Source organism: Callithrix jacchus, chromosome 13, assembly GCF_049354715.1.
Source record: "Callithrix jacchus isolate 240 chromosome 13, calJac240_pri, whole genome shotgun sequence".
Classification (NCBI taxonomy): domain Eukaryota; kingdom Metazoa; phylum Chordata; class Mammalia; order Primates; family Cebidae; genus Callithrix; species Callithrix jacchus.
Window position 1 is genome coordinate 99,831,802 of NC_133514.1, and position 25,374 is coordinate 99,857,175.

General features: G+C 36.5%; 1 protein-coding gene across 6 annotated transcripts in view; it reads left to right on the top strand.

Moving 5' to 3' along the window:
- WDR7 (WD repeat domain 7) overlaps positions 1-25,374 on the top strand; it is a 390,067-nt gene that overhangs the window by 66,429 nt on the left and 298,264 nt on the right. For all 6 annotated transcript variants that reach the window (XM_054244247.2, XM_078348222.1, XM_035271195.3 and 3 more), the window contains exon 13: positions 23,398-23,593. In XM_054244247.2, the coding sequence (XP_054100222.2) occupies positions 23,398-23,593 (196 nt within the window). The remainder of the gene's footprint in view (positions 1-23,397; positions 23,594-25,374) is intronic.

Below are 25,374 nucleotides of genomic sequence, written 5' to 3' on the forward strand. Positions count from 1 at the left end.
AAGTTCTTTGAAATTCAGTTTTGATTCATTGAATAGTCTTTTTAACTGATATTTAGCTGATACAGATTATTTTAAAGAATTAAAATGTAAGAAAATTTAAAAAGCTGAAGGTACCCTTTTAGATATAAAATATTGAAATAATTCAGGATTGTATAGTGCTGAAGTGTTGAGAACAGTTGAGGAGTAATGTGTTTAAATGTTCCAAGAAATATAAGCTTATATTTTAGAAGGAGGATAGGGCAAGTATTTAAATAAGCCTGGTAGAAGGCAGACTATAAATGGCAAACGTTTTGGTGAATGATGGCAGGGGCATATTGTAGGTATGCAGAGAAACAAGGAGCTTTGGTAAACTTCTCAAAAGACCTGAAAGCTTTGACTACCTACTGACTTCTTGAGAGGTGTTGGAATTTGTGATTTTGAGGTCTCTAATATTAGGTTATGTTGAGAAATGCTGTGTATGATAAAATAAATTGTTTGCTAAGAAGAACCATGGCAAGGAAAAACCTAGCCGCTGCCCCCCTCCCCCCAGTGGAAAACTACTTGGGGTATTCTAAATGGGCAAGACAGCGTATATATACCATACACCTGTTAAAACAATTCTTTAAGCACGGGATATGCGATCCTGCCGCCGTGGCTCCCTCGTGGAGAGAGAATACCTTTTAGTTTGTCTGTGATCAGCAGTAAGCAGGCACCAGCTGCCTACCTAGTTTATTTTTGTTCTATGAGAAAAATACCAAACACCTGTTTGTTAATAAGAATCATCTGTTCAGAGAGACTAACTATGTGGGTCAGCATCTGCTCGAGGCCCTCAGCATGGAATGCTGTCAGCCGCTGAGGCTCCCAGCTGTGAAGGTGGTTGGCCCTTGGATAGCCCCACTTTGCTGTTCTATCTGGGTGTCTGCTTCTTAATGCCTTCAGCGCCGCTTGGGTGGAGGGCTCTACGGCTGAGCTGGTCTTGGTAAGGTTATTTGCCATTTCTATTTTTTTCTTACAGTTATAGAATGCAAAGGTTCAGTTCTTGATAGAACAAACTACTGTATCATTTATTTGAAATGAAGCTTTTCACAAAAACAGTATATAAATTATATGGCGAATATAAAGTCCTGTACAGTTTTTGTTTATCATTCCAAGTTTGTTTTTAAATGAGTCGTTTTTCTCATGATTTATTGCTATTCAGATGTGACAGTTCTTAAGCAATTTTAATAGGATTCAAATTTAAAGTGGAGCCTTTATTATTTTATTGCCACTTCAAATGTTATATTTAGGAGATGTATTAGAAACGTTTTGTAAAACAGCTAAAATTGAAACTGGGGTATTAAATTTTCATCTGTACTCGGTTTACTATGGTACCTCAAACAAATTTTATAAATAGGTAGCAATGCACATAGTATAAAATGCAAAAGCTGTAAACAGTTACTAAGGAAGTGCAAGTCTCCCTTTCTCTCCTGTTCTCCAGCTTTTTGGTTCCCTTAACCCTGAGCGCAATGCCTTATTAATCCTCCAGATCTTTTCAATATTACAATCTTTTAATGCTTTGGAACTATAGAATATTAGCCCAATTTTATTCTGACAATGAATAAATTTATGCAACACAGCATGGTTAGAGATGGAATGATTTCCAGATCTGAGTAGCTGTGAGAGGTAGACCTGGGTGAATTAGTAAAATCTGAACTCTAGGATAGGGAAGGCCAGGAGTGTACCAGTTGCCTGGGGAATCTGAAGAGAGCTGGTGAAAGGGAAGGCAGATATTTTAAACGCCTTTGGAGTGCTGCTGCAGAAAACTTCTAAGGCGCCATCATTAGAATTATGTAGTTACAGATGAGATGATCTGACATCCTCCCTTCCATCGCCCTCCCGGTTTATTTTACCTTTCCCTGTTACTTCTCATTCTTCTTTTATTAGCATTAAGGAGTCTACTCTCCAAGACCCACGTAGATTACTCTTAGAGAAAGAAACTCTATTTATTGGAAAAAATACTAAGGGAAGAAAATTATTTTAAAATATCACGATTACTTTATAAAGCATTTTTCTTAATAAATCAGATAGATACGATTGACAACAATGAAAACTGAGAAATTAAAAAATACTAATCACCCAGTAGAATAATTCTAACTTGCCGAATTGTGGCGATATTTTGCATGAAGCTGTCCACATTTCTTAGTTGATTTTTTCAGTTGTGGCAAGTAGCTGGATTTAGAGGTACAGTCTGTGGTATGGAACCTTTGTATAATATAGTATTATACTATTTATTGACATTTTAAAATTCATAGTGCATATTTATGGATACATGTATAGGCAGTAAAAATATTAAAACTGAAGGGAAAGCTAGAGCCAGATTCAGACCCTGGTTTGCTTTTTGAGGCAGTCTTGCTCTGTTGCCCAGGCTGGAGTGCAGTGGCAAGATCTTGGCTCACTGCAGCCTCCGCCTCCCAGGTTCATGCAGTTCTCCCGCCTAAGCCTCCCCAGTAGCTGGGATTACAGGTATCCACCATCATGCCCAGCTAGTTTTTGTATTTTTGTAGAGATGGGGTTTCACCATGTCGGCCAGGTTGGTCTCTAGCCCCTGACCTCAGGTGATCCTCCCACCTTGGCCTCTCAAAGTGCTAGGATAACACAGGCATGCGCCACTGTGCCCGGCCCCTGGTTTGCTTTTGAGAGTTGGAGGAAGGAGTAGGAAAGCTTCTTTGTTTTATTTACTTAGAGTGTTACAGCTATTTATTTACTTTCCTCATTTTCATTGATGATTAAATTCTCAGCTGTCTTTCTGTTAAAATTATTCAGAACAGAAGTTTTAAAAATGCCTTAAAATTTTAGTACCATAGTATGTTTCTACATGTAAGCATATAGGCTAAGTTATTTAATAGTTTAAAAATGATTGCTGTTTAATTTACCTTATTAAACTTTTGGTCACATAATCTCCAACAATACCCAGAAGGGGGCAGCATGGATTTGCAAAAACAGGAATGTGAGGCATCTAGCTTGAACAGGAGCGTTTGTGCCTTCAGTTGACAGTATTAGATTCCTGGCTCCTAGAAACAGGTATGATAATATGAATGGAACATGTGACTCTGCGTATACCAGTGCAGCTAATGTTCACAGCCAGTAACAGCAATTAACAAATTAGATATTTTTAAAATATACTATTATTCTGACAAAGTACTGAAAGCTTTTGCTTGAATTTGCTCTTATCTCACATTTTTGATTCTGGATTTTTGTTACCAATTTAATTTGAATATTGCATTTAAAAGGTAATATCTATACCTATAGCATAATATCTGAAGTCAAGCAGAGCAAACTGTTAATATAAACTAAGCAAAAACCAGGAAGCAGAACTAACATTTTCTTAAAATATAATGTACATAATATTCTGTGTTGTTCCTTTTTCCTTTAACAGTTAATTATCTTAGATTTTGAGAACATTTTCATATGTATTTGGCATCATATTTTTGATATTAATTTTTTTTTTAAATTAATACATAGTTATAGCAAATAGACTTTTTTAAGATGGTCATCTTTATAACTAAGAATATTTCAACATTTTAAATGATATTCTGTAATTCATTTTTATTGGACATTTTAGAATGTTGCTTAAAATTTTTTTTTCCTGTTATCAACAGTGGGAGTGATAATTAGTATAGCTAAATATTTTTTGTAGCTCTGGAATGGTTTCTTAGGATAAATTCTTTTTTTCTTTTTCTTTTTAAAGATGGAGTCTCTCTCTGTCACCCAGGCTGGAGTGCAGTGGCACAGTCTCGCGTCACTGCAACCTCTGCTTCCTGGGGGTCGAGCGATTCTCCTGCCTCAGCCTCTCGAGTAGCTGGGATTATAGGTGCCTACCACCATGCCTGGCTAATTTTTGTATATTTAGTAGAGACAGGGTTTCACCATGTTGGCTAGGCTGGTCTCGAACTCTTGACCTCATGATCTGCCCACCTCAACCTCCCAAAGTGCTGGGATTACAGGCATGAGCCATCATGCCTGGCCAGGATAAATCCTTTCTTCTATTTGGAGTTTCTGTAAAAACGGGCATATTAATTTTTAAAGACTTTTGAATAGGTACTGTCAAATTGCTCTTCAAATGATGAGGAATAGGTTTGTACAGTCACCATTTTACTACTGTAATTCTTCATCATCCTGTTTATAATCTTTTAAGTCTTGCTGATTTTCTAGTCTTGAAAGCAGCTGTTGGTAGAGTATATGTAAGTATAGCTCACATTTTAAAAGCACAAATGTATTAATATACAATACTGTATTAGTTGTGCATTCTGATTGTTTTACATTCCTTATAATTTTATGTTTTTCAAATTTTTACTACTCTACTATTGTGTCTAAGATAAAAAATTCAGGCTGAGTATGGTGGCTTACACCTCTAATTCCAGCAATTTGAGAGGTCAAGCTGAGAGGATCACTTGATGCCAGGAATTCAAGACCAGCCTGAACAACATAGTGAAACCCTGTCTCTACCAAAAAAGAAAAAAAAAAAAAAGCTGGGTTTGGTGACATGGGCATAGAGTCCTAGCTACTTGGGAGGCTGAGGTGAGAGGATTGCCTGAGCCCTGGAGTTCAAGGCTGCAGTGAGACTTGATTGTGCCACTAAACTCCAGCATAGGTGACAGAGTGAGACCCTGTTGTGCTATGAATATTGTGTATACATTCAAATACTAGGTTGGTGCAAGTAATTTTGCTATTTTAATAGCAAAACCGCAATTACTTTTGCACTAGCCTAATATCATATACCTGTCTCTTGTGTAGGAGGCCAGAAAACTCAGTGCTAAGGGACTGTCAGTGAGAGGCCCCTCTAACAGTAATGAGAAAGACAGCATCCTTATTCTGACTGTGCTGATAATCGTGCCAAATGTTTTAAAAAATTAGAAATTCTTATGTTTTGGAAAGGTTCCTTAAAAATCTTAACTCATATTGCTGATTAGCATGAAATTTACTTTTAGTAATGGTCAGAAGTGATTTGATGCTAAACCTTGTGAATGAAGTAGCTGATTAAATTGACTTTTTATTTTGGACTGGAGAGAAAGTATTACTCAAGAAAAATTAGTTGTGTAACTCAATCACAAGACAATTTCAAAATGAGTTTAAATTTATTTTATTATTATTTAAATTTTATTTCTGTTTTTAGAGATGAGGTCTTGCTATGTTGCCCAGGTTGGTATTGAACTTGTAGCCTCAAGTGATCCTTTCATCTTGGCCTCTTAAAGAGCTAGAATTACAGGTGTGAGCCGCCATGCACTGCCCTCTAAATTTATTTTTAAATGGCAGAAATTTCTGGGAAGAAATGAATTACCTTTTAAGGGTAGTATTCAGTTTGATGCAACATATTTTTGATTAGACATTAATTGAGCAAATATCTGAGTGTCTGTCATATTTCAGGTACTTCCTAGAACCAGAGATATAGATAAGATACCTATTTTTGGGATAGTACTTAGACTAACAAGGGAGGCAGACTAGCAAACAGCAATTATAATGGAGTATGATAAATCTTATGAAAAGGGGTTATTCAAAGCCTTCAGGGAATATGTAGAAAGGGCACTTAGACTACTTTGGGTGACTTTGGAAGACTTTAAGGAAGGTCGGTACATATGATATTTGAATATATTAGTTTTGTAGGTATTTATAAAATCATAAATGACACATTAACAACTTCTATTTGCAGATGCTCTAAGCATTTTGCATGTTATGTGGAGGAGTCTGGAACACTTGATAGATTTTCCTAAGTAGTACCTGATGGATTGGTCTACAATAGATAATACTTGGATTTAAGCAGATACTGGCAGGAATCGGACATATTTACATTACTTTGAAAATAATGACCAAGAGATCAGAGTGATGGTTTTGTATGTGCTGCAGTGTGGCTGCATTAGGACACTTTATTATATCCTACTTAGGGAAGAAAAAAGTAAAGAGAATAAAATATGGAATTGTACTGAAAGGGAAAATATTCATGTTATTGTCTAAAAAAAGATTAGACAAGCTAGTAAAGTGAAGTGAAAATGGATGGTAACATCTTAGAAAAAAAGAATAAATGGCATAGTTGACTTCTATATGATGATTCTTTTTGGAGTCATTAGCAATGGTTTTTCTTAGTTATTGGTGAAGACTTTCTATAGGAGTTGGAGAGAACACTGCTGTAGCCATATGGAGCTTGCAATAATGGCACCATCAGGTCAGTGAGACCAGCCTTTAGAACCAAAGAGGCCTGGATTTGTGTCACCCATCTTGGAGTGGCATTAGCAGACTACTTAATATCTCCGGGCCCTAGCCATACTTTCTGTGAAGTGTTGCTTTAAGATTTAGAAGTAATACTTGGCCTGTAATGAGAAGTCATTGAATCATCATCATTGTTGCCATTATTTCTGTCTTCAGTTAGCTACATTTTTATTTGGATGATAAAGACCTAAACTGGGTGGTTTTTATGTTCATTTTCAGTACTCAAATGACTTTTTCTAAAAAAAATTATTTTTTTGACATGGAGTCTCCCTCTGCTGCCCAGGCTGCAGTGCAGTGGCATGATCTCAGCTCACTGTAACCTCCATCTGGGTTCAAGCGATTCTCCTGCCTCAGCCTCCCTGAGTAGCTTGGATTACAGGTGTACACCACCACCCCCAGCTAAATTTTTTGTATTTTTAGTAGAGATGGAGTTTTACCATGTTGGCCAGGATTGTCGCAAACTCCTGACCTCAAATGATCTGCCTGCCTTGGCCTTCCAAAATGCTGGGATTACAGGTGTGATCTGCTGTGCCTGGCCTCAAATGACTTTATTGTAGATGTACTGTGTTTCTCTGTTAGGTACTTTTCATTTGCTTGTTTCCCAACTATGGCCAGGTTTTAGAACCTGTACAAATTAGGGATGCCCTTTCTTTTTTTTTTTTTTTTTTTGCATGAGATAGAAGTTTCAAGATAACTAAGAGGCAACAACTAGATAAAGGGCTTTTACTCTTCTCTAATTCCTTGAAAATCATAGTCCTAAGTACCATTCTTCCTGCTCATTGCCTGAAAATTGGGGTTTTCAATTGACTGAGAAGCCCAAACTGGGTCATGTTTTTGTGGACATTTGTGGGTAGACTGCAGTGGAGTATGGCTGTTACCCATGCAAAGCCTTTGTCAACATGACCCCAGATGATCAAGGGAGAGGTTTGACCCCATTTATTGCTCTTAGGTCATAAATTATGGGCTAGGTACAACATTCTTGCTAGCCTATAGTGTTTTGTGGACATTCAAGTTTAGGTTTCTCTGTTTTTTGATATAGACTTAAAGAGCAAGCGAGCATCCTTTCTCATCAAAGAGGTACATTTAGCATATTGTTTTGTTAATTTACTGCTTGTTCGGCGTCTCCAGTTAGAAAAATGAGGACAGTATCTGTCAACCTGTTTGTTTCCATGAGAAAGGAAAGAAAAAGTTTTCTGTGGTTGTATCAGAGCTGTGTGAATTCAGTGTTTGCTTGTTTATTTGTTGTTGAGACAGAGTCTTGCTCTGTGGCCCAGGCTGGAATACAATGGTGCTATTTCGGCTCACTGCAACATCCACCTCCCAGGTTCAAGCCATTCTTGTGCCTTAGCCTCCTGAGTAGTTGGGATTATAGGGGCTTGCCACCACGCTTGGCTAATTTTTGTATTTTTAGTAGAGGCAAAGTTTCACCACGTTGGCCAGGCTGGTCTCAAACTCCTGACCTCTAGTGATCTGCCCACCTAGGCCTCCCAAATTACTGGGATTATAGGTATGAGCCATTGCACCTGGCCCAGTGTTTATTTCTTATAATGATGTGGGTATGATCTGCATAAATGGGTAAGGCCAAGTAGACAGATTAAAAATTGCTTGGTCAGATGTGTGGTTGCCATTTAAGTTCTAAATTGAGGAGTGAGAAAGTAGAAGGGCAGGCCCAACAGAGAGCCCTTGGGAGTTGTAATACCATGCAGTCTTTTTCGAGAAAGTCTTATTCCCTGAATGTGTGCAGCCCAAGGTTTGTGGGCCTGGACAGATGCCAAGGGACAGCTGAATGGTGTATGGAGAGTGGAAAATTTCTTTAAAAACCTTAGTATATTTTGAGGGCTTGCAAATTTAACCATCTCAGTCTCTGTAACCCATAAATATGTACATGAAATTAAAGAAAGCACTGTATTTTTCACTTCATGCCTTTAAGATATTAAAGTATGTTCAGTAGAAAAACACAGATATTCAGAGAACTATGGAAGCTGGCTGTTAAGGAGTTGTATTTTATTTATAAATTGTTATAAAGCTTTATTAATGTAATTTATAGCAGTATGTAATACTGGTGATTATGCAGATGGGACTATTTATTCTAAATTAAAGCAGAGGTATTAATATGAGAAGAAACTACTGAAAAAGGGAAACTCATGTTCTTGAAGAATTATGAGTGTTTTCATATTTTCTGGTCAATACCTAAACATCAGCAACACTTAACCCCTTCAGAAAATAAATACAATTACATTCTAAAAGATAGAATCTATGGTATATAATTACATAATAATGATGGAGATAATATCTTTTGTATTCATGACATATTAGTCACTGTGTGAATTTCTATTTCATGTTATTCACAAAGAAAATCTGTTAGGTGTGTTACTGCAGATAACCACATTATATGCAAAAAGAGACTCCGGTTAAATATCTCATCCAAGTCAGGCAGTTAGCAAGTGGAAGAACTCGGATTTGATCCTGAGTGGTCTAACTTAACAGCCTGAACTTATGAATGCTGCCATCTAGTAGATTTAGAAGTCTATTTCAAAGTAATTGGTTTTCTCCAATTTTTGTTCTTTTTCATTATTGATTTATATAATTGATCTTTTAATTTTTCATCTTTGATTATTCAAGTTTGGAATTTTTCAGTTTTGGTCTCCTTTTTTCTTTTACTTGTAACTCATTACTTGCTCTTTAAAAATTGTATAGTTTTCATTCCACGTTGATTAATGTATAGCCACTATTAACATTTTTGAAAACAGAACTAAGGAGGTAAAAGGTCACCTGTTTTTCTTTACAATTAAGAGAACTGTAATTAATATACTTTGATAAAATTTCCTTTAGCCTTTAAGAATCCATTTTATTATATCCTTGTGATTATACTGTAGATTTCTGTGCACATTGCATCTTCGTTTAATATTATAATAAATACTTTCCAAGTTATTTTACTCATGAAAGTAATTTTACATTACATAATGTGAGCCTACCATATTTACATAGCAATTCTGCCTTGAGTATTTGTTTCTAGTATCTTGTAAATAATATAATATTGAATGTCTTTGTATGTAAATATTTCATTAAGGATTTTTTTTAATATATTCTATTCAATGAAAATGTCAGGGCCTCAAATTTGATATTATAGCTTATTAAGATTTTTAAGGCTGCTGAAGTATATTATGAAATTATTTTCTACTCTGAGCTCCCATTTCTGCTTGCCAGCACAAATGTTAGTTGCTTCCATTTTTCAGTTTCTACATCTTTAAAAATGGAAATAATAGTATCTACCTCAGTGGGTTTTTGTGGGACTATAATAAATTATTGCCAAGCAGTTGGAACATGCCTAGCAAAAAGTATGAACCCCCAAAATGTTAACTATTTGGTATTGTAATTTTTAGAATCTTTGTCTAAGTGGACAGGTAAAAATAGTATTTTAATGTTTCAATTTGCTTTTCTTTGATTCCTAGAGATATTCCAATTTTTCTAAAAGAATTTGTGTTTTTTAAGACATTTTTCTTTTTGTCCTTTTTTTCTTTTTTTTTAATTGCATTTTTGGATTTGGGGTACATGTGAAGAGCATGCAAGATTGTTGCATAGGTATACACATGGCAGTGTGATTTGCTGCCTTCCACCCCATCACCTATATCTGGCATTTCTCCCCATGCTGTCTCTCCCCAACTCCCCACCCGCTGCTGTCCCTCCCTATTTTCCCCTAACAGACCCCGGTGTGTGATACTTCCTTCCCTGTGTCCATGTGTTCTCATTGTTCAACACCCACCTATGAGCGAGAACATGTGGTGTTTGATTTTCTGTTCTTGTGTCAGTTTGGTGAGAATGATGGTTACAGATTCATCCATGTCCCTACAAACGACACGAACTCATCGTTTTTGACGGCTGCATAATATTCCATGGTGTATATGTGCCACATCTTCCCTGTCCAGTCTGTTATTAGCAGGCATTTGGGTTGGTTCTAGGTCTTTGCTACTGTAAACAGTGCTGCAATGAACATTTGTTTGCATGTGTCCTTAAAGTAGAATGATTTATAATCCTTTGGGTATATACCCAGTAATGGGAATGCTGGGTCAAATGGAATTTCTATTTCTAGATCCTTGAGGAATCACCACACTGTCATCCACAATGGTTGAACTAATTTACACTCCCACCAGCAGTGTAAAAGTGTTCCTATTTCTCCACATCCTCTCCAGCATCTGTTGTCTCCAGATTTTTTAATGATCGCCATTCTAACTGGCGTGAGATGGTATCTCAATGTAGTTTTGATTTGCATTTCTCTAATGACCAGAGATGATGAGCATTTTTTCATATGTTTGTTGGCCTCCTGTGTGTCTTCTTTTGTAAAGTGTCTGTTTATATCCTTCACCCACTTTTGAATGGGCTTGTTTGTTTATTTTCTTATAAATCTGTTTTTAGTTCTTTGTAGATTCTGGATATCAGCCTTTTGCCAGATGGGTAGATTGCAAAAATTTTTTCCCATTCTGTTGGTTGCCGATTCACTCTAATGACGGTTTCTTTTGCTGTGCAGAAGCTGTGGAGTTCGATTAGGTCCCATTTGTCTATTTTGGCTTTTGTTACCAATGCTTTTGGTGTTTTGTTCATTAAGTCCTTGCCTACGCCTATGTCCCGAATGGTTTTGCCTAGGTTTTCTTCTAGGGTTTTTATGGTGTTAGGTCTTATGTTTAAGTCTTTAATCCATCTGGAGTTAATGTTAGTGTAAGGTTTCATGAAGGGTCCAGTTTCTGCTTTCTGCACATGGCTAGTGAGTTTTCCTAACACCATTTATTAAACAGGGAATCCTTTTTTCATTGCTTGTTTTTGTCAGGTTTGTCAAAGATCAGATGGTTGTGGATGTGTGGTGTTGCCTCTGAGGCCTCTGTTCCATTCTATTGGTTTGTATCTCTGTTTTGGTACTAGTACCATGCTGTTTTGATTACTGTAGCCTTGTAGTATCGTTTGAAGTCCGGTAGTGTGTTGCCTCCTGCTTTGTTCTTTTTGCTTAGAATTGACTTGGCTACGCGGACTCTTTTTTGGTTCCATATGAAGTTTAAGGTGGTTTTTTCCAGTTCTGTGAAGAAGATGATTGGTAGCTTGATGGGGATAGCGTTGAATCTGTAAATTACTTTGGGTAGTATGGCCATTTTCATGATATTGATTCTTCCTAACTCTGAGCATGGAATGTTGCTCCATCTGTTTGTGTCCTCTCTTATTTTGTTGAGCAGTGGTTTGTAGTTCTCCTTGAAGAGGTCCTTTATGTTCCTTGTTAGTTGTATTCCTAGGTATTTTATTCTCTTCGTAGCAATTGTGAATGTCAGTTTGTTCTTGATTTGGCTTTCTTTAAGTCTGTTATTGGTGTATAGGAATGCTTGTGATTTTTGCACATTGATTTTGTATCCTGAAACTCTGCTCAGGTTGCTTACAGTTCAAGGATATTTTGGGCTGAGATGATGGGGTCTTCTAAATATACAGTCATGTTGTCTGCAGATAGAGACAATTTGACTTCCTTCTTTCTATTTGAATACCCTTTATGTCTTTTTCTTGCCTGGTTGCTCTGGCTAGAACTTCCAATACTATATTGAATAGGAGTGGTGAGAGAGGGCATCCTTATCTAGTGCCGGATTTCAAAGGGAATGCTTCCAGTTTTTGCCCATTCAGTATGATACTGGCTGTTGGTTTGTCATAAATAGCTTTTATTATTTTGAGATATGTTCATTTGATACCTAGTTTATTGAGGGCTTTTAGCATAAAGGGCTGTTGAATTTTGTCAAAGACTTCTCTGCATGAATTGAGATAATCATGTGGTTTTTGTCTTTGGTTCTGTTTATGTGGTGAATTACATTTGTAGACTTGTGTACGTTGAACCAGCCTTGCATCCCCGGGATATAGCCTACTTGATCATGGTGGATATGCTTTTTGATGTGCTGTTGTAATCAGTTTGCCAGTATTCTATTGAAGATTTTTGCATCTATGTTTGTCATGGATATTGGCCTGAAGTTTTCTTTTCTTGCTGAATCTCTGCCAGGTTTTGGTATCAGGATGATGTTGGTCTCATAAAATGATTTGGGAAGGATTCCTGCTTTTTGTATTGTTTGGAATAGTTTCAAAAGGCATGGTACCAGCTCCTCTTTGTATGTCTGGTAGAATTCGGCTGTGAACCCATCTGGACCTGGGGTTTTTTTGGGTGGTAGGCTCTTAATTGCTGCCTCAACTTCAGACCTTGTTATTGGTCTATTTGGGGTTTCCATTTCTTCCTGGTTTAGACTTGGGAGGATGCAAGTATTCAGGAATTTATCTATTTCTTTCAGGTTTACTAGTTTATGCGCATAGAGTTGTTTGTAATAATCTCTGATGATGGTTTGTATTTCTGTGGAATCTGTGGTGATATACCCTTTCTCGTTTTTTATTGCATCTATTTGATTCTTCTCTCTTTTCTTTTTTATTAATCTGGCTAGTGGTCTATTTTGTTGATCTTTTTGAAAAACCAGCTCCTGGATTTATTGATTTTTTTTTTGAAGGGTTTTTTGTGTCTCTATCTCCTTCAGTTTTGCTCTGATCCTAGTTATTTCTTGCCTTCTGCTACGTTTTGAGTTATTTTGATCTTTCTCCTCTAGCTCTTTCAATTTTTTGATAGGGTGTCAATTTTAGAACTTTCCTTGCTTCTCATGTGGGCATTTATTGCTATGTATTTTTCTCTAGACACTGCTTTAAATGTGTCCCAGAGATTCTGGTATGTTGTGTCTTCATTCTCATTGGATTCAAGGAACATCTTTATTTCTGCCTTCGTTTCATTGTTTATCCAGTCAACATTCAAGAAACAGCTGTTCAGTTTCCATGAAACAGTGCGGTTCTGGGTTAGTTTTTCAATTCTGAGTGCTAACTTGATTGCACTGTGGTCTGAGAGACTGTTATGATTTCCATTTTTTTGTATGTGCTGAGGAGTGATTTACTTCCAATTATGTGGTCAATTTTAGAGTAGGTGTGATGTGGTGCAGAGAAGAATGTATATTCTGTGGATTTGGAGTGGAGAGTTCTGTAAAAGTCTTTTAGGTTTTCTTGTGCCAGGTCTGAGTTCAAGTCCTGGATATCCTTGTTAATTTTATGTCTCATTCATATGTCTAATACTGACAATGGAGTGTTAAAGTCTCCCATTATTATTGTGTGACAGTCTAAGTTTCTTTGTAAGTCATTAAGAACTTGCCTTATGTATCTAGTTGCTCCTGTATTGGGTGCATATATATGTAGGATCATTAGCTCTTCTTGTTGCATGGATCCTTTTACCATTATGTAATGTCCTTCTTTGTTGGTTTAAAGTCTATTTTATCAGAGACGAGAATTGCAACTCCTGCTTTTTTTTTTTTTTTTTTTTTTGCTCTTCATTCGCTTGGTAAATCTTCCTCCATCCCTTTATTTTGAGCCTTTGTGTATCCTTGCATGTGAAATGGGTTTTGGCTTCTTATCCAATTTGTCAATCTGTGTCTTTCGATTGGGGCATTTAGCCCATTTACATTTAGGGTTAATATTGTTATGTGTGAATTTGGTCCTGCCATTTTGATGCTAGCTGGCAGTTTTGCCCGTTAGTTGATGCAGTTTCTTCATTGTGTCAATGCTCTTTACCATTTGGTACGTTTTTGGAGTGGCTGGTACTGGTTGTTCCTTTCTATGTGTAGTGCCTGTTTCAGGACCTCTTGTAAAGCAGGCCTGATGGTAATGAAATCTCTGAGTACTTGCTTGTTCATAAAGGATTTTATTTTTCTTTCACTTATGAATCTTAGTTTGGCTGGATATGAAATTATAGGTTGAAAGTTCTTTTCTTTAAGGATGTTGAATATTGGTCCCCACTCTCTTCTGGCTTGTAGGGTTTCTCCTGAGAGATCTACTCTGAGTCTGATGGGCTTCCCTTTGTGGTTAACCTGACCTTTCTCTCTGGCTGCCCTTAGCATTTTCGCCTTCATTTCAACCCTGGTGAATCTGATGATTATGTGCCTTGGGGTTGCTCTTCTTGAGGAATATCTTTGTGGTGGTCTCTGTATTTCCTGGACTTGAATATTGGCCTGCCTTGCTGGGTGGGGGAAGTTTTCCTGGATAATATCCTGAAGAGTATTTTCCAGCTTGGGTTCATTGTCTCCATCACATTCAGGTACACCTATCAAACGTAGATTAGGTCTTTTCACATAGTCCCATATTTCTTGGAGACTTTGTTTATTCCTTTTTACCCTTTTTTCTCTAATCTTGCCCTCTCATTTTATTACATTAAGTTGATCTTTGACGTCTGATATCCTTGCTTCTGCTAGTTACATTCGGCCATTGAAACTTGTGTATGCTTCGTGAAGTTCTCATGTTGTGTTTTTCAGCTCCATCAGTTAACTTATATTTCTCCTTAAGTTGTTTATTCTCGTTAGCATTTCATAAAATCTTTTTTCAAGGTTCTTAGTTTCTTTGCATTGGGTTAGAACATGTTCTTTTAGCTCACAGAAGTTTCTTATTACCCACCTTCTGAAGCCTGATTCTGTCACTTCATCATATTCATTCTCCATTGAGCCTTGTTTTCTTGCTGGTGAGGAGTTGTAATCCCTTGGAGGAGGAGAGGCTTTTTGGTTTCAGGTGTTTTCATCCTTTTTGCGCTGGTTTCTTCCCATCTTTGTGGATTTATCCACCTGTCATCTTTGTAGTTGTTGACTTTCAGATTGGGTCTCTGAGTGGACGTCCAGTTTGTTGATGATGAAGTTATTTCTTTCTGTTTCTTAGTTTTCCTTCTAACGGTCAGGCCTCTGTGCTGTAGGACTGCTGAGGTCCACTCCAGGCCCTGCTTGCCTGGGGATCACCTGCAGTGGCTGCAGAACAGTAAGGGTTGCTGCCAATTTCTTATTCTGCTCCCTTTGTCCCAAAGGATACTTCCCAGATGTGAGTCTGAACTCTTCTTTATGTGGTGACTTTTTGGGTATATGGGGGTCAGGGAGCTACTTGAGGAGTCTGTCCTGTATAGGAGCTCAAGTGCTGATCTGTGAGCTCCGTTGTTCATTCAGAGATGCTGGGCAGGAACAGTTAAGTCTGCTGCAGCAGAACTCTTAAGCCCTCCCATTTTTCCCCAGGTGCTCTCTACCAGGGAGTTAGGGCTTTATGAGTTTCTGTTGTGCTGCTGCCCTTTTTCAGGGGTGCTCTGCCCAGTGAGGAGGCAGTCTAGTCACTGTCTGCCTGCAGAGGCTTTGCTGAGCTGCTGTGGGCTGCAGCCAGCTACAGTGAGAACACCCCTGCAGTCCTGTTTATACGGATATAGTTAGAACTGCCTTGGCAGTGGCAGCCTGCCTCGGCAATGGCGGCCCGCCTTGGCAATGGCAAACCGCCTCCAAAGTGGTGGACTGCCTCAGTAATGGCGGATGCCCCTCCCCCACAGAACTGGACCATCCCGGGTTCAGCTGTGCTTGCTATGAAATTCTCAATTAAGAGCGTTTCTGGGCTGGGCGTGGTGGCTCAAGTGTGTAATCCCAGCACTTTGGGAGGCCGAGACGGGTGGATCATGAGGTCAAGAGATTGAGACCATCCTGGTCAACATGGTGAAACCCCATCTCTACTAAAAATTCCAAAAAAAATTAGCTGGGCATGGTGGCACATGCCTTTAATCCCAGCTACTCAGGAGGCTGAGGCAGGAGAATTGGCTGAACCCAGGAGGCGGAGGTTGCGGTGAGCCGAGATTGCGCCATTGCACTCCAGCCTGGGTAACGAGTGAAACTCCGTCTCAAAAAAAAAAAAAAAAAAAAAAAAAAAAAAAAAAAAAAAAGAGCGTTTCTGATTGCTCTTTTTTTGTGAGAGTGGGACCAGCTGAGCCTGATCACCTGGCTCCCTGCCTCCCGTTTTTTTTTTTGTTTTCATTTGAACTGTCAACTCTTGTCTTCCAGGTTTTCCAGTTGCCTGTTTAAAACGCACCCAGATCTGTGTCATTTCCCATGCGGCGACCCACCGCACTGGCTGAAACAGCCACACTGAGATTTTTGGTGCCTTTTTTGCCCGAAAATCTCCTGGCCTGTCTCCCAGAAGCTCCAATTGCCAGCTAAAATGATGCCCAGACCTGTGTATTTTGTACTGAGAACCACTGCACTAGGGTGCCGGCCAAAACTGCCATGCTGGCGACCTGTGGGGCTCCTCTGCCTGGGAATCTCCTGGTCTGTGGGCAATAAAAATCCATCTGGAAATGTGGCATCCATTCACCCTCCATGCTCTTGCTGGGAGCTGCAGTCCTGAGCTGCTCCTAATCAGCCATCTTGGATCCGTCGTCTGTGCTTTTTTTTTTCTTTGTCTCCAAGGGTTATTAATGTTTGAGCTCTTAACTAAAATATTAAGCTTATGTGGCTTCTGTTGTTGGAATTGAATTTGTCATGTATTGTTAATTTTTTTAATGTACACATATTTTCAGTTTTTATGTAATCAAGTTTAATTTTTTGTGTAGTTTCTTCCTCATGTTTTGAATCTTGAAATCTTTTTTTAAATTTATTTATTTAACTTTATATGCATACTATATCTGGCATTTCTCCCCATGTTATTCCTCCCCACCCTCCCCTTTCTCCCCTTTCTTCACTGTCTCTCCCCTACCCCCACAACTGCTCCCAGTGTGTGATGCTCCTCTCCCTGAGTCCTCATGTTCTCATTGTTCAACACCCATCTGTGAGTGAGAACATGTGGTGCTTGGCTTTCTGAAATCTCATTCCAGGCAGAAGTGTGATAAAACTTGATGAAAAACAATGGCTAAATTAAAAACAAACATAATGTATCTAAAATGTTATTTGTGATTGTGAGGTGAGGTAAGGAAAAAAATATCTGCTCTCTAACAAATTATCACAGTGTTAGTTATTAAATAAATATTTTTTTCTTTGATAGGCAGTATTTTCTTAGTCTTGTTTTAAATCCTTCATATTTCTTTGTCATTTTACAAATAAGCAGTTCAAGAATTAGAGAGTTCTAATTAGCCCAATATTTCTTCATTGTTGTTTTTCTATACAGTGAATAAAGGAAGACTTTGAACTAGTCCCTAAAAGTTTTGTTGTTGATATAATTATCCAATTAGTTTGTTAGTCAGTGTTTTGGTTGGACCACATGGTCTTTTTTTTTTTTTTTTTTTTTTTGTAAAACACATATTAAATAGTCCTTTACTTATTTTTTTAATAAAGGTTGGATTTTTAAAGCTTTTTTTTTTTTTTTGAAAAAAATCTACTTTTGTGAAAATGTAGAAGTGAAATTAATTTATAATTTCATAGGCTCTTTTTTTCCCTTCAGGTAGAATATTTAATGTGATAAATGATGCATCTTAACTGCACATTTATGTTCCATGGAAAGAGTTCTGGGAAGTATAAGAAATAATGATTAAAAGAATAGTAGGATTGATTTATGAGCAAAAGAAGCTGGTCATTTATAGCTTGTCTCATGATGGGCATGTTTAAAAGGAGAGACAATAGAGTGTTCATATGTTTAGCGACTATTCAGGCAAAGAGAAATGTTTTGGGCAAATAAGACCATTGCTCATGAAATGATGTGAGAAAAAGAGTAATTTAGTTTAGAAAACAAATTAGCAAAAGTAGAACATAAAAAGTATATATTATTTACATTGGGAGCTGTTGGAAAGTGGAATCATCTCCCCAGAGAGCTAGTGGATGGGATAAACTAGCTGTCTCTGATTTCTGTAATTCATGGTAGATGCTTAGGAACAGGTTACATAAAAGGTTTCTGGGAATGGTTTAAAATGAAGTCTTGTAAAATGCATAAGGTCAGACTGGGTGACCTAGGTGGTATATTCTGACTCTATCAAATTCTGTGATAGCTTGTGGCATTCTGCTGTTCAGCACTAATGTACTGTGAGGATTATTTACTGGCAAATCCAATGAGCCTTTATTTGGTTTAGGATTATAATTATTTGAAAAATAATGATTGACCTAAGAATATACTTGTTTTGGGCCAGTGCCTTCCCCTCTCTTCTTGCTCTGACTTATCATAATTTTTTCATCAAATAGTTTTTACTTGGTTAAATAGTCTGTTGATTATTGTTAGCCTTTTCATTGGCATTTGATGTCATTGGTGCATATTGCATCTAGGGCAGAATTAATACAGTGTTTGGAACATGAATTTGAATAACTTTCACCTGTAAGATACTAGCTAAGTTGATAGAATACTTCTTCTATGCTCCATAAGTTCTGTTTCATGACAATAAAAATTTTTAAATGGAATTTGACGTTTACATTCTTTAAGTCAGTTTACAGCAGTGGTTACTGAAGTAGAGTATGTGAGACAGTCCACGGGGGTAAAGGAAGAAAATCTTTAGAACTTTTACTTGTTTTTTAATCTTAGGAAATTGAGGTTTATGAACATTTACTAGAATTAGGGGCATTGGTGGCCTCGCCTGTTTTGCATACAAGATGGACACGTATCATCTCAGGCAAGAGTGGGTGTATCTTAAGTGGGGTGCCAGAGTTGCTTTCATCCTGTTTGTTTCCAGTTAAAATTTGTTTGCTTAAGGGATTTACAGATTATATTATGTAGTTCTAAACCTAGTCATCACAAAATGGGCAGGGAAAATATGGATGGAAGATAGTTCTAATGAAAAATCTCTTCTATATTAGAAGTTTTAATGATCATTTGATCAGTCTGGCAGGTCAGCAGAAAATTTATAATTACATCCTGTCATTAACAGTGATCCTCCTAAGGATCTATTTTGTGACATCTACTATTATTGACAAGGAACCCTTCCTAAGGTTCTCTTTTGTGACATGAGATATTGGCTAATGTAATATGAAGTTATTCACATTAGTGAGACATTTAAGAAATGTTTATTGTTAAATTTGTATATTTAAACTTTGAGTCATCCTTTTAAAATATGTTTGTGCATATTTTTAAATTTATGTGATATATTGCACAGAATTACACATATCTAATTTACAAATAAGCAACTATTGGGAACACATCAAAATTTTTTAGTGCATGTGTAATCAAAATAATTTGAGGCATAAATATTTTTCAAATAAGTTTAAAGATAAGAGGTTCACATTTTTTAGTTGTTGTTGTATTATTTTACTTATATAGTTTGAATGTTTTATATATTGTCTTGTTATAATGCCATTGGTGTTAAATCATGTTTAGGTGACTTTTCCAGATTGAAAGGGAAAATGGTGAAGTAGAAGGGAATTAATCAAATTATAGAATTAGTGCAGGTGAAATAGGTGTTCAGTAATGCAGCTCTCTAGAATTTAATAATAAAGGAATTGTGCTAATTCAACTCATTAGCTGGGTGTAAATCAGGAAGAAATATGAGTTATAAAGTATTCTTTAAGAAGTGCTTCTTTAATAATTTTGAGGACAGATAAGAGGAAACCAAGTTAATTGTGTTTTAGCAAATCTTTTAAGTGCTTTCATTTAACAGGTAGCTGAGAATTATTTATTACTCTGTTCATTGTTTGAATTAAAATTAATATCAAAGTGTTGCTTGAATAGTCTTTTTTTCCTTTTGCACTTAAACAGGCTAGACATTTGCTTTGTTTATACCATTAATCTGTTTTCACACAGGCTGCAAAGGTAGCCATCAACTCAATTAGTGAAATCCAAATTAATGAGGTTTTACTGTATTGGGTCATTTCCACTTCAGGCCAATTTTCTTTATATGAGTTGGACTAGCATTTTTTGAAAGAAGAAAAATTAGATTTATTTTAATCCATATTTAAAAAGCACAGAACCATCTTTTCTTGTGAGTTAAGTACCTTTAATAACTATTCTTTCTTGGGCTTAGAAATATTGATTTTTTTTGTTTTCATTCTTGATTATTTTGGCTATTCCAGTCTGTTTCTTATTACAGTAAAGCTAAGGTTAACTCTTTAGATACTTATTATTTACAGATATGGTATATAATTTTTATTTTGGACCAAACTTTTTTTTTGTTTCTTTTGAGATGGAGTTTTACTCTTGTTTCCTGGGCTGGAGTGCAATGGTTGTGATCTCTGTTCAGTGCAACCTCCGCCTCCTGGGTTCAGGCGATTCTCCTGCCTCAGCCTCCTGAGTAGCTGGAACTATAGATGCACGCCACCATACCTGGCTGATTTTTTTGTATTTTTAGTAGAGATGGGGTTTTACCATGTTAGTCAGGCTGGTCTTGGACTTTTGCCCGCTTAGGCCCCACAAAATGCTGGTATTAATAGTTATGAGCCACTGCACTTGCCCTGGACCAAACAGTTTTTTGTAGATGGAGCTTGTTATTAGCCAATTTTCATTATTATACTATGTGAAAGAGGAATAAAAGTATTCTTTAAAACATATTTAGTTAAATAAATGTGTCAGAAGAGAATGCATCAAGTAGGAAAGCTAATCTTGGAGTTAAAGCTCTTTTTTATTAACCTTCAGAAAATTACATCTAATAATCTACTTTTTAAAGCAGATCCTATGCTCTTATTTAATATTGGTTTTGTGTGTCTTTTATTTTTACTGTATAAGAGTAATAATGTAGAGCTTTTAAGTCTTATGAAAATAGTTTGTTTTCTTAAGCCTTTGAAATATCTGCCTGCATACCTATGGGGAGGGTGAAAGTTTTGACAGGGAAACTTCTCATGAGGGGTTGATAATGTGGAAGGTCAGGTTTGTCATAAGAATGGGAAAGCCTTTTTTCTTTGCTTAATGGCTGTAGTCCTTTTTCTGCTAAATTACAAACTATGTTAAGGAGACCTTTGACAGAGAGTATGTGTAGTTCAGTGGTTGTCAGTAGCTTTGTGTCACTTCAGATGTTGAGATCTCCAATGGGTCAGAATTTTAGGAACATCTAACATAGAGAATATTGGTAAAACTCCATATTGACTCATACTTCATTTTCTCTACTTTTTGAAAAAGAATGACTAGAGTGTATGTGAGCATGAATGAAATGACTTTCAACTTGGGGACTAGCAAGTAGGTCAGTTAGATGTGTGGCAATAATTAGGGATTAGCTCTTTCTAAAAAAGATTTTAGAGAGTTTGTGACTCTAAATAGCAGAATCAAAAGTAGGGTCGGTGGCCAGGCACGGTGGTTCACGCCTGTAGTCTCAGCACTTTGGGAGGCTGAGACAGGTGGATTGCTTGAGACCCAGAGTTCATGACCAGCCTGGGCAACATAGCGGCTCTATCGAACATTTTATATATATAAAGAACAGTAGCATTGGATGTGTGAATTCTGTGACTGACCAGTGCCTGATGAAAGGATATGAATAGATTAAGAGGAATGCTGTTTAGGCATCGTTATTTAAGTTAATTTTACCCATAGACAAAGATAACTGTTTCTTTGATGAGGTAGATAAATAACCACTTTTTTGGCGGATTAATATTGCAAAATAGAACATTGTAGCTAGCCATTAATGTAGCAACCAATGCTTTTTATCAAATGAATAATGGATATATTTGACAAAGTCAGTACTGATGATAAGCTGTAGAAATGCAAATCATCCATTGTATTAAACTGTCTGTTGCTTTGAGTTAGCAGTGTACATATGTAGCTCTGTGTGTATTTAACCCAGTTTTTTTCTAATATACCTAAATTTAACTATTTTTGTAGTTTGCCATTTTGTTTGTGTTTGTTAATTATAAAACTAATTTGTGTGTGTCAGAGTCAACTGCCCCTCAGTTTTTAATGTCTTCTGTTAAGACATCAAGGATCACATTTCATGTTTCAAGTAAATGTTTATCAGGAAAATAAGTTTAAAAATGCTTAAAAATTCTGTGCAATGTTTTAGTAAAGGTTTGTAATACTATTTCTCTGAACTTAGTTTTCTTAACTTTTAAAATGAGTAAACACCTGTTATGCTGAGTATAGTGTGTGATTATAACACAAAAAGTACAAATAAAGCTAACAAAGAATAAAAATAAAACACCTGAATTTAAGAACAAAGTAAATAGTTAAATATTACTGTTATCTTTGTTTGATTCCTATGCTGTTTCATTCAAACGTTGATTTTAGGTTTTTACAGAAATAAACATCATCGAGTGAGATAAAGATAAAGCTAAATCATAGTGAAGATAATATGGGAAGAAAGCAAATGAGACCATTGAAAGGTCATGTTGAATACTTATGCCCAAGGTCCGGCACTGTTATAGATAGAAAATTCAGTCCTGAGTTTCCAAAGTGTGTTCATCTAAAACTAGGTCTTACTAAGATTACTATGATTAATACCTGTCAATATGTCCCATTTGGGAAAGATATTGAGATACTGATCTTCAGTTAAAAACAGCCTGTTTGCTTAGAAGAACCCCAGCAGGGTGAGGTTTGACATGTTTTTTTCTTTAGATCCCATACAAGGGAAAGTGTGTGTGTGTAGTACAGAACCACAATATGTACATGAATGAGTTTCAGATGGCTGTTTTCATATGGTTTCCCTCAATATGGCCTGGAAAGCATAATCTAGTAAGTCACTGAAAAGTTTTCAATTGTTTATAAATTGTTTTACAGAAATCTAGACTTTAATTTTTATTTTTTTAGGTCATGGGTTCAGTTCTCTATTACCAGAGAAAATCTTTGATTATTTATATCTTGTCTTGCTCTAAAAAGGAGATGAAGGGCAAAAACTAGAGGCGAGCAGAAAATACACAGCAGAACATTTAATTGGCTATTGTGTGGCTAGTTGAGGTAATCTATCTGCTGACATTATAGATAGAAACTGCGAAGGAAACACGAATGCATATCTACAGATAATTTGAATAGCTATGACTCCCAAGAAATGATCGTGCAGAGGGATGGTGAGGGTATTGTTTTTGAGCAAAGGTGCAGGGAAGAGCATTGGTCTAAATGAAAGAGTCACAGACAGAAGCACTGCAGAGAGTAGCTCCCGCAGCAAACAAAGGAAAGTTCACACTGTGGAAAGAGAAAACCTAATAACAGATCAATTTTTTTCCCAGCTTTGCCTGCTCTGTTATAGCAATCATTTTAGTAAGGTTATCTTTAGATTTGAACAGCAGTTTTTCCAATGTACCTTTTACAGTCTTTAATCTAGAATTAATTTAGTATACAAATATTTTGATGATTGATCTGGGTTTTATGTGTAATATAAAGGAACACGCTTTTCAACGTGACCTAACATTGTGGTGGTTTTTCAGTGGCAGCAAATGTATAATTTTGCTCTTAAGTTATTGAAGACAGGATCCATTTTATTCTAAATTTAATTTAAATATAATTAAGGTTTATTCTTCTTTTCAGGCAAGAGTACAGCACTGCATTTGCTCTGTAGCCAGTGACCACTCAGTAGGACTTCTAAGTTTGCGAGAGAAAAAATGCATAATGTTGGCATCTCGTCACCTTTTTCCTATTCAAGTAATCAAATGGAGGCCTTCTGATGATTACCTGGTAGTGGGGTGTTCAGATGGCTCTGTGTACGTCTGGCAGATGGATACTGGTAAGACGAGTATGAAGAGATACTATGGAAAATTAAATGGGTATATTTCAGTCTTCTAGAAATGAAAATGTCTTTCATTTGAGGAAAAAAGCCTTGATATGTAAAATAGTTGCTGCTTTTATTTCTAATTGCTTAAGTGGCCTCTTTTTTTGTTCTATGCCAAATGCTTGTAGCATATTTCATGAATCTTTAAAAGCATGCATTTGAGGATAACATATAGATGAGGATAGATGAGAATAGATAGACAACAAATTATATAACATACAGATGAGAATAGATAAACAGACAACAAAGTATATATGATTTCTGTAAAATTCATGAGTAAACTGAGTAAGAAGAAATCATTTTTATCTCAGGTTCACAAATAGTGAAAAAGATAACTCTTTTATTCTTTCAACAGCAGAAAAGCAATGCTGGGAAGTTAATTGTGCAAGGTAATTAAAGTGAAGTTTTCAGGCTCTAAAGAGAGTATTTAAAATTTCAGATGTCAGAAAGTTTATATTGGGGATATAATGTAGAACAAGTAATGCTTAGCTTAAAAGCACAGGCGTGAAATGTAATGTTTGTACAGGCTGCCATGCTTTTCTCTATGTATGTAACTAAATGTTTATTGGTTTAGGCCTTTTTGAAACTCATTCCTTTTTTACTTTTACAGTTTTCAGTAATCATCTATCAGTTATTAAAGCCTTTCTTTTGATTCCTAGCTGTACTAATATTTCTACTAGATTTTTTCCTTTTCTCCATCTTTGTTTTAAATAATCTTTTTTTGAAATCAGACTGTATACATATTTCTGCATGCACTATTGTAAAAAGGGAGTTCTCTTCAGCCTTTTGGAAATAGCCATAAGCTTCAGTAATCTTTTATTGTCTTCACTTTAACTGGTAGTACATTGGTAATCTTGACAAGAGAAAGCATTCTTGAAGTCGATTAAACTTCCTTGCTTTTGTGTGTAACTTTTCTTTCTCTTGTCTCACTGTAAAAGAGATTCACACTTTTGGTCAAACTTTGAAAGCACAAAAGTATTAGAAAAGAAGAAAGATGAGCCCACATCGCATTGCTCAGTGTCAAATATTAACCTTTTTGGCATATTTCTTTCTAATCCCTTTCTGGGCGTTAAAAAAAAAAAAAACAAAACAGAATTGCTGTCATACTACATAGGCAATTTTATATCTTTCTTTTGTGTGTGTCTCCATTTTATGTCCTATCTGCTTAATAGCACATTCTTGTGTTTCCTTTTTTGGTCTGTTTTATAAACTAAATTTACAGAATTTGTCTTTGGCTCTGGAGTCAGACTGTTTAGTTTGAACTTAGCATAGACTCCTAGCCAGCACTGTGACCTAGTCCAAGTCACTGGATGTTTGTCTCTCAATTTCTTCATCTGTAAAATCAGGGTAATATTTCCTATCTTAAAATGTTTCCAAGAGAATAAAATGAGGTATTTCCTTGGCATGCAGTAAACAGAATGTGTTTGTATGTATATGTGTGTGCAGTTGTAAGCTTGTATCTCTGCATGTGTATTTCCTGCTACTGTACTAAAGAAGCATGCTGCTTAACTTGTTACTTTGTTGAACTTGGCAATATGACTATTCACATTTAGAAATAATTTTTTGGGAATAGGATTCAAGTTCTTATAGCAATAATGGCACTTGTAAGACACTGTATTAAAATACTATCAATATTAAGACTGGGTGTGGTGGCTCACACCTGTAGTCCTAGCTTTTTGGGAGGTGGAGCGGAGTGAATTGCTTGAGCCAAGGAGTTCAAGACCAGCCTGGGCAAC